Here is a 10,380-nt window from a genome sequence, read left to right on the forward strand (position 1 = left end):
CCCATTAGTGTACATTACGAAATGTTTTCCACTATTGGGATATATTTTCTTTCAAAAAAAAATTGTTCTATACCTTTTGAATAAGAATTATCTTCAATATAAATACATTTTTGTATATTAATTGAATTAAATTAAAAAAATCTTAGGGTGTGCTAATTATATGTCCCCTTAATAGTTTGTATGCCTTCACAAAACTTTTATTTTCAAAAAAAAAAAGCTGATAATACTATTCACTTATATCATTAAATCTATTAAGTACATTATAGAAAACGATTTTGTTTACGAAAATATTTAAATTTGTCCTAACAAAACTCTTAGCTGACTGAAATCATTTTGCTCCAAAGGGGTGTGCTAATTCTGTGACCGACACTGTATTGTGTGTGACTATTTGATACAGCTATTTGTGTATATTATTATTATTTATCTATAAAATAGTCAATATATTACATGCCGCACTACCTGTAACTAGTTAATTGACTGCCTATCATGCAGGGGAAGCCCATTTCTGGTGACATAAGCAGGCTATAGGTTATTTTGTGTGTCATTTTTGGGTGTAAAGTAACTACGATCAATGAGTAACTAGTTACATAACTATGTCAAAGTAGATATGTAATTGCTATTTATTTAACAACTGGGTAGTGTATCCGCCGCTTAATGTTTAGCAGCTTTTCAATTATACATTTGTAAAAATTTAAGTAAAAAAAACTAAATTCAGTAAAAATTTGTAATAATTATTACAAATCATCGAGCACGCGGACTTACTTATTAATTTTATTGAAATTTATACATTTAATTAAAATAAATCCATTGTTTTCGTGTGAAAGTTTAACATTCTTTTGGTAGTGCGCCCACCATTCGAACAACGCTAATAAAATATAACTTTTCATTTTACTCATATGCATAGACGGCACATTGATAACTTGTTTCTTTCATTTATCATTTACGGGGCCAAATGATACCTAGAAATTTAGAAAATATATGTCATAGTATGGGTGTGTGTTAGTTTGTATGGGGATCATTAAAATTCTCCAATTCATTTCAAATATTATGAGAACAACAAACACATTCTTTTCATCTGGGGTTACAACAACATTTTAAAATAAACGAATCTTTCCAAGAAACCAACCTTGAGTTTTCAGTTGTTATTTGATGGTGGAGCGGTGCAAATAGTAAATAAGAAATCAGTCAGCAACGAATTGTTAATTTATTGTTCATTTCTAAATCAAATTTATTGTGTAAAATTCAATCAATCTGTGGTCTATGGGAATTTCTTTGCAACTATTTTAGAATATCGTGAAAATTTCAATGAATTTGGCTGATTTCTAACTAGGGAAATAACGACAAAAAATAATAAAATTATAAAACAAGTACAAATGAGCCTACCTTGCGATACCCTACACCACTATACCTACGTACAATTAGGAAAGTCCACACTTTCAAATCCAAGAAATATTATAAGGACATGCACGATATGCACATCATTTTACGTGTATACTTATTTAATCCAGCAATATACGAGTAGTACATGTGGATCTGATCATTTGTAAATAACACCAAAAGAACATGTATGAGTGGTAAAAAGGAGATGTCGACCAGACAGACCCATATGTCTTTATGTTTTTAATTTCCTGGAAAGTGCACAACAATCGAACTGTTGACACAACAACACATCGTTTTGAAGAATCTCCACTTTATGTACTGTGAATTTCATAACGATACTTAGCCAAGAACAATTGACATGAGCCGGTGAGTGGGATTATCAATACACACCCTAATATTATTTGTGGGATTTTTACTTTGACATATCTGAGCATTGTGCTCCCCTCATTTTAAAATAAATATGTATATTACAAACATAAGGGAAAGAAAATGTCCAACTGTTCATTTATTTCTCGTTAGAGATAGAAACTCTAAATTGCATAACTATACATAGTCTGTGTTAATTGATATCATCTGGAGATTATGACCATCACTTCAATCTCCAAGGTTCAAAATTTTACAGTTTACAATTGTTGTTCGCCTTTTGCTTGGGATGTACATATGATTGTACAAATGTAATTGAAACTCATTATGTTGAAAATTTGTCTTGTCTTTTGTGGGGAAGACTTTGCTCTTCTCAGAAATGTCTATATACTAAATGTGTGTGGTAATTTATCGTCTGATAAGTTTTCTAAAACTTTTCAAGTTTATAGACTCCCGAATTTCCAATAATAACGCCCGTTATAACATCAATAAATCAGTATTACTCCCCCCGATAGGGGTCCAATCCCTACGCTCATATGTTTTTCAAGACACAGACTTCTGACTTTTGCTAATAAATGTTATGACTGCACTCTAGACTCTGAATTTTATTAAATCGAAAACTGAAATGTGAAGAAATTTCCACAGTTTTTGACTCTTGCACCTATGTTCATGCTTCTCCGCTAAGATCCGCCACGCCAGCGGTAATGTACGTATGACTGATATCAGTTTAAGGATTTTACTCACTTTTAGAATTCCCAAAAAATAAAAGGAAATGATTTTAATTATACGAAAAATATTTTACAAAAAAAAAAATTAAGATTTCTGCATGCGATTTGGATCAGTGTGCACATGTTTTGACCATTAAATTTTAAGGCGTGTTGTGTATTTTCAAGTTTTTTTTTCATAATTGTTACTGTATATCGAGTCAAAACCTTTTATTTTATTTTGTTATTTGTGAAGCATTTAACTATAAATAATTGCAAAAAATACCTAATTTCACTTTCGAACAACTATTTTAGAGACATTTTTCTAAAAAGTGCTATTTTGTTGCAAATGTATTGGCCACCACTGTATATGTACCTGCTCAAAATAATAGATACACCTTGTACATTGTTCTTAAATGTCAAAAGGAACGGTTAGATTTATTTAAAGAAATTCAGAATATGCTTTTTATTATACCTCAATGTCATAAAAGTGCAGTAATTAACTAACAACGTATGTTTTATTTTACATGAATTAAGTTTAGATAACACTGTACAACAAAATTGAAATTTTTTTCAAAATTACAAGAAACTCCGCTCAGATTATAAAAGAGGACCGAAAAAAAGAAGACACGTGTATTGGCGTTTCGAAAGTTTGCGTCGGGAAGTAACGTAAATAGGTGTGGCAAGTTCCGCCCATTTCTACAGGTTTTGAAATATTCGACATCAGATTCCTTGGAATCCTTGCATTTTAGGTATAAAGGGCCTTTGGCAATATTACTGACAACAATGCGGGGTATCTTTTTATGAAAAAATTAACCCTCATGCATGGTATAAGTAAAGAGGTAGATCTAGATGAAAACAAATTATAGAACCCTGTTTTCTCCTGAATTCCTAAAACGTCAAAATTACTAAACATAAAAGCAACAAGTGGGGTTGTTTACAATACATTTTTTGAGCATTTCATAAAAAAGTTTCTCCACATAATCGAATTGTGGATATGATGAAATGACTGTTTCAATGCAAAGCTGAAGAATATCTTCCACACAAATGTTCTAAAAACAATTTTAAAAATCATTGAATTCAATTGCTTTTAAAATTGTTTGACATATTTTTCAAACAGCACACACACATACACAGATTGTGTATATAATTTTGAAGTTTTAGGAACATTAAACCATGCCCTCATGCGAGTCACTAAAGGGATCTTTTTGGTCCATTTTTTCAAAAACGTTTAAAAACTCCTTTAAAATGAGATCGTATAAGATCAAAATATACTTCAAAATTATTTGTCATAAAATTTTACTATAGGTCCCCGAGCCAAAACTCTAAATCGTACCTAAACGCCAGGAATCTGCCAAAAGTAAAATCACGTTTTAGGGTTAATATTGTACTTTATTTGAGTTTATTAAGTTTTGTCCCACAAAACTTCATTCTAGATAGAAGACGTCCAAGACAAATATATTATCCATCAAATTTCAATATAAGTCGCCGAATAAGTGAAATACGTATTTACAATATATATCAAGAAAATATTACATCAATTTTGCCAATAAAACACCCAAATATTTTTTGAATAAATTTCGTTTGTTCTTTTTTCGAGTTGAAGCATGAAAGTAACATGAAATTTAGTTTTAGACGAAAGGTGTTAAAAGAAGAAATGATCTACACAAAATTTCACTGTAAGTCCCTGAACAAACCAGATATCTAAGATATTATAGGTAGAAATTATTTGTTAAACTTTTAGACTCTTAATTAAAATTTATTCCATACTGAGTCAAAATCTCCTAAAATATTTCACTTTTTGGGGATTATGTCAAAAGGGGAAATGTTCCAAATCAAATTTCATTATGAGTCTCTATACAAAAGAAATTTGTAGATATAATATTTAACATCTCTAGAAGCTTTCACCTTTTTATATATGATTTAGGACCATATTCTATCGTTTTTATTCGCATTTTCATTATCTGCGGTCACAAAATATATTTTTTTGATGTTATTATGTGTGCTCGATCCAAACTATTTTTGAAATATCTATGGTGAATATACATTTATAGGAAAAATATTGATAACCCAGATCGGACTTTGAAAAATTAAGTATTTTGGTACTATAAACTGAAATAACGTCATCAGGATAAGTCATAGGTTCCTGATATTGTATGTGAAAATGCGGGGATAGTCTACGGCTATTGTCCAGTGAATATATATCTGACATACGAGTCCTAACATCCATGGTTTTGGCATGGTCCTAATTACTCTAATGATAGCAGCTACTCCTGATCTGATAAAATTGACTGAATTAATGTTAAATGCATAAAAGTCATCAAAAAACGGAATCCAAATGTGAAATGATGAAATATTTGAAATTTTTTTGGTGAAAAATGTTTAGCCCTCTAAGGATTCCACATCCTTTTCCCAAGAAAAGTAGCATGAACCAGACAGGAACCACTTTAAATGGAAGATTTATTAATTAGCAAGTGCGATATGTATGTATCTCAAGTTATTTTCGTTGTAACATAACCAGACATACCAATATACGTTATAGCATACAACATTAACGGAAGTTTTAGACTTTGTTAAATTTGTGGAGTTACATCAAACATATGATGTTAAAATACCTCGATAACCATAACTATTTTCGGCGGTTTCATACTATGGACCAACAATAAACGAATTATATTCTTCCTAGTGGTGTAGGGTATATAATCGTAAATAAATATTAGAAATATACAATCATTTTCTTTATTTTCATTTACTAATAAGTTTCCAGATGACAACCGCATATATATGGAGCTACTTAGCGTGGTTATTGTATTTGATAAATACTGTTTCCAGTAGTTCAGCTATCAACCATTCGAGGTGAGAACCAATTATTTTCTTTTTCATGTTGAAGTTATTCACTTCAAATGATATCCAAATCGCTGTTAATCTTAAACAGTTATGGCATCCAACGTTTACATACAATTAAATAAAAGTACGTTTACATTGTACTGGACTTGTATGTGTTAACAGAAAACATCTACTAATGCTTTGGTCATACGAGCCGCCAGCCAATGTCTTGTATGCGGCCCACACCTGAATTTTTGTTTTTCTTATGATATAACCTATAAAAGTAAAACGTCTTTTATATACAATTATACTACGATTATGTACATTATCTCGATTTATTTGACACTATTTATTTCATTAAAATCTAATAACATTTACTTTTCCATTCTTAAATTGATTTAAATTTAGTTTCAACGGCAATAAAAAAGTTGATTCCGTTATGAATACAATAATAGGTCTGTTCGATAACCCAAAAATTTGTACAAACTTTTACAAAATGCTGTTCTATAACAAACTTGTTAAGTAAAAGAGAGCAAATTGAGAGAGAATTTTTTGAGAGTTTTGGAGACTTTTGTTACTGAGAACTTACAAGTTTTCGCAAGCAAAAATTTCCTTGTAAGAATTTGCAAGTTTGATCAGCTGATTTAAATTCGAATGTTTTGTGGCGGACATTGCAATTCTTGGCGAAAAACATAAACAAACATTTGGTTATTAAAATAATTACAAGATAAAAATGGAAGAAATAACTAAATAAATTATGGAAAACGAGATGATAAGTAAAATAACCTATTTTGTAGTTTGTGAAGACTATTTTTTTATTTTAAAGGTATCAAATCCCAGCAAAAGCGGTGCATCCGTGGAGTAGTAGGAATACCATGTAGACGTCCTTGGAGAACACTCTAGATCTATTTTCCTTTTGTTGCTAATATTTATTTAATTTTCAGTGGAAAATCAAATATTTTTCGTTAACAACCTTCAATTGTTAAATTAAATCTTTTCCGCCAAACTTCTTCTTTGTTATATCAGCTGACTTCTTGCAAGTGATTGCAAATTGTTGTTCAATAACATTTTGCAAATTTTTAGCTTCGAGAGAGTAAAATTCATTGAGAGAAGTCACTGAGAATTTGCTGAGTACTTGCAAGTATTTTTACTTGCGAGGTTATCGAACAGACCTAATGGTATATCCCATTTTTTTAATTTTTGCACACAAAAAAGTAACCTATAAGAAAATCCCTTTGCTCGCTTTTCATATCTTAATAAATCTGGAAACACATCCAACGTTTGAGTAAAGTTTTGTGTCATTTCTGGTAGATGAATAAAAGTCAATTTTGCTTTATACTTCTACCACAATTGACACAAAACTTTACTCAAACGTTGGATGTGTTTTCAGCTTAAATGATTGAGAATAATTTCAGAATTCCATTTGAAATTCGAATTATACCATTTGAAATTGTAATTAGAAAAACCAAATATAAAATCAATGCAAATAAAAACTTTGTAATTTTACATTTTGAATTACAAATAGAATAATTCGAATTACAAATGGAATAACTCAAATTTGAATGGAATAATTCCAATTACAAATGGAATAATTCGAACTACAAATGGAATAATTCGAATTTCAAATGGAATAATTCGAATTACAAATGGAATAATTCGAATTTCATATGTAATTCTCGAATTACAAGTAAAATCTTTCGAATTACAGCTGAAAAGGGTGTAAATTAGGGATTCTTAATTGTCCATTATCAAAGTACATAAATACACAACTAAAATATCTCTCGTTTTTTTATTGTAGAAGTTTAAAATGCATACCAATGATTAAACATTTTGAAGTCGAACTGACGGAGCCATTAAAACCTGGAGAAGGACTTGGACTTACAGGCGATCATGTAAAGCTTGGTCATTGGCAAGTTGACAAGAGTCTGGAAATGAAACAACGGAGGAGTAATCCCCTGAAGTGGTTCGTGAAAATACCAATGTGTTCGGCATTAAGAATCTATTATCGTTTCTTCGTCTACTACAAGGATTCAAGAGGACTGAAAAGAATTCGTCGATGGGAAGGACAACAACATGCACGTGTGCTCGAGGCTTATGAAATGTACCGAAAACAAGGTTCGTTAAAATTCGGCGAAGCTCATCCCATGGCACTTGGCGGAGGAGTTCAAAATGAAAGAGGTTGGTTGCGTGGAGAGTTCATAGTACAAATGAAATTTATTTGGCCCCAGCATATACGCTTTACATCATTTTCACATTTTATACGTAACCTGAAGTACAACATGAGGCTGGAAAGCTATCCCATTGATGGGTCATTTACAGACCTTAATTCAGATGTCGACATCGAAGTAACTCGTTTCGTCAACAATAAATCGAATTTACGACCACAATCCGAAATGGGTGAACACTACAAACCAGGCCAGATATTAATCTATCATATAACGGTTCCTTTGGGTCTGGAAAACATCTATGTTCTTAGTCTGGAATCCAGGGAGGGCGAACATCTGGGTGAAGTAACTATTCTCGGATCTTATTTTGAACCCGACGAAGGCATATTAGAGCTGCCTATATACGAGAAATGGCAGAAACACAGGATCGGTTGGCTAACATTGCCATATGTGCGTATAGATCCACTCCCGAGTGCAGAACAATTAAGTTTCCGTTCCAGTTTCCATCATTATTGGCCGTCGAACTGGCCTACACTCGACGTTGCCCACAGAGGAATGGGCAAAAGTTTTTACTACCACTCGGCAAGGGCTTTGGAAAATACCATTCAGAGTTTCATAATGGCCTCCAAATTACACAGCGACATGGTGGAACTGGACATCCAGCTAACAAAGGATTATGTTCCCATCGTTTACAGCGATTGTGGATTTTACACAGCAAGTCAGAGAAACCGTGCCTCAAATTTTGATATGCATTTTGTTTACATCAATGAGATGACCTATGAAGAATTGCGTACACGCAGAGTCTTTGTATATTTAAATGGAGCCATGGTAGAGCTCTCGCATTTAAATTCCGACTATGTTGGTGAGACGGAAATGCTTTTTCCTCGTTTGGTGGATGTTTTCAAGTATCTCCCCCTATCATTGGGTCTTATAATGGAAGTTAAGTGGCCCCAGTTACTTAGCAGCGGTTCCCTAGAATATATCCAGTCTTTGGATAAGAATAGATTTGTAGATTCCATTCTTATGACGAGCATGCAGCACAGTTGTGGCCGTCCGTTAATATTCACTAGTTTTGATGCCGATATATGTAGTATGATTCGCTTTAAGCAACACGTCTTTCCCGTTGTCCTACTTACCGTTGGCCAGAACAGTCCCTGGGAATCGTATGCAGATCTTCGAACGAGATCTTTGGCAAATGCAATAAACTTTGTCCAATCATCTGATATACTAGGAACTGCTATATATTCTGGTAATTTGGGTCAGTCTGTCGAACAGGAGATCGACACCATATTTAATTTGCAACAGACGCTCTTTGTATGGGGAGATCAATTGAACAGTTCAGCCATATTGAACACTTTAAGACATCTGGAAGTTGCCGGACTAATCTACGATAATTTGGGCGAGTTGGTGGAGGACCGAAAACGCTTTTCTTTTTTCAAAGCACCAGAAATGCAACAGATCTTCTTGCGTCAATGTATTGTTGCCGGTAATATAAGTCTAAGTGAAGGTGAGCCCGATACACATTCACCGTTTTGGCCTCGTGTACGAACAGCCGATGAATTATAGAAACAGAATCTGTATTCATATTCCTACATATATTAGTATAATGACAACTAACAAACATAAAGTGCAATAAAAACTATAAAATTAAATTTGTCTTCGTATTTTGTCTTAAGAGTCGATTTGAATAGCCTGAAATCATACAGGCGCATTTGGCGCAATTTTCATCTTGTTCATTCTCCTTAAACTTCGGAATATGTAGTTAATTACAAAATGTAGACAAGAGTTTTTCAGTTTGATTTCGAAAAGATTTCGATAGTTAAACCTGCCGAAAAAGTGTTAGACTGGCATGCAGTTTTCTTGCGTGTTTACACATGCCAGTGCAAGTTAAATTTCAAAATTATTTTAAGCCGCATATAACATACAGAAATAAAACACAATTCACAACATATTTTATTGTTTTTATTTTATTTCGTTTTACCCAATGATTACACATGCAAGTAACGTGCAGACAGTTGTGTATACATATAATTGCTCTGTTCCAGAACCTGCAAGAAGCTACTATTTTCTACTACGATAACAGTTTTTCCTTTATGTTATCGGAAAAAATAGTAAAAGTTAGTAGATTCTTGAAGTTCTGGAACAGACCATATATTCGAAACTTCAATTTGTTCAAACTGACACTTGCATGTGTAAACGTTCGGAAAAAAATTGAAGTTACTTTCAAAGCATTTACATTGATTACTAGGCGTTTACACCATACAGTTTGTCTTCAAAAACAACTCTGATTTACTAGCACATACAAACATTTGTCGGCTGTCTTCCAGCTGTCCATCATTTTTTCACAGACAGTCGGGTTAACAATTTTTTGACATTTTTGTAAAAATAAGTGAAATATAAAGTGAAATGTGTTGAAAACAAAAGAACATGAACAAAAACAAAATATGTGAACGGTAAACAAAAAGAAATCGAAGATTTTCATTCGTAATTTCACAATTGTTTTTGCAGTTGTCTGGACGCCTACGTCACACAGGCAAGTTTTGGGTTTTTGACAATCAATATATGTATTCAACGGTCCTGTCATGTGTAAACGCAGGGTTACTGACAAGGAAATTTGATAAGCAGTGAGGTTGATAGTTGGTGTGGCAGTGAATATAGGTCTGTTCGATAACACAAACGTTTGTACAAATTTGTACAAACTTTTACAAAATGCTATTCGATAACAAACTTGTTCAATAAAAGAGAAATGAGAAGCAGTTGCAAGTACTTGCAAGAACTTGCAAATACTTTTTATCGAAGTTATCGAACAAACCTTATGTGTGAGTGTATTGGTATTTTTCGAACTGTCACTTGTATTTGTAAACGGGGGGTTAAAAAGATGGTTTTCAATTAGGGTGTCCAAAACCGAAACCGGTTAACCGGTTAACCGGTTTTGAGTTACA

At 32.6% G+C, this 10,380-nt stretch overlaps 1 protein-coding gene across 8 annotated transcripts; it reads left to right on the top strand.

Moving 5' to 3' along the window:
- The first annotated feature begins 1,077 nt into the window (after nucleotides 1-1,077).
- Nucleotides 1,078-9,087, top strand: LOC141400875 (glycerophosphocholine phosphodiesterase GPCPD1). 8 transcript variants are annotated; one of them, XM_073980490.1, is made up of 3 exons: nucleotides 1,130-1,367; nucleotides 5,215-5,303; nucleotides 7,072-9,087. In XM_073980490.1, the coding sequence occupies exons 2-3, from the start codon at nucleotides 5,215-5,217 to the stop codon at nucleotides 9,002-9,004; spliced, it is 2,022 nt and encodes a 673-aa protein (XP_073836591.1). In that variant the 5' UTR covers nucleotides 1,130-1,367; the 3' UTR covers nucleotides 9,005-9,087. The 8 variants fall into 8 exon arrangements, with proteins under 8 accessions (XP_073836593.1, XP_073836591.1, XP_073836586.1 ...); XM_073980485.1 differs by having other exon boundaries at nucleotides 1,138-1,746; nucleotides 5,208-5,303; XM_073980489.1 differs by having other exon boundaries at nucleotides 1,138-1,746.
- Nucleotides 9,088-10,380: the final 1,293 nt, after the last annotated feature.

This window comes from Musca autumnalis, unplaced genomic scaffold, assembly GCF_047663935.1.
Source record: "Musca autumnalis isolate F117 unplaced genomic scaffold, ASM4766393v1 scaffold_4, whole genome shotgun sequence".
Lineage (NCBI taxonomy): Eukaryota > Metazoa > Arthropoda > Insecta > Diptera > Muscidae > Musca > Musca autumnalis.

What these genes read in the sequence shown, in the direction of transcription:
- LOC141400875 (XM_073980485.1), top strand. An exon ending in TCAGCTATCAACCATTCGAG is followed by an intron (nt 5,304 to 7,071) that starts GTGAGAACCAAT and finishes TTTTTATTGTAG; the next exon opens with AAGTTTAAAATGCATACCAA.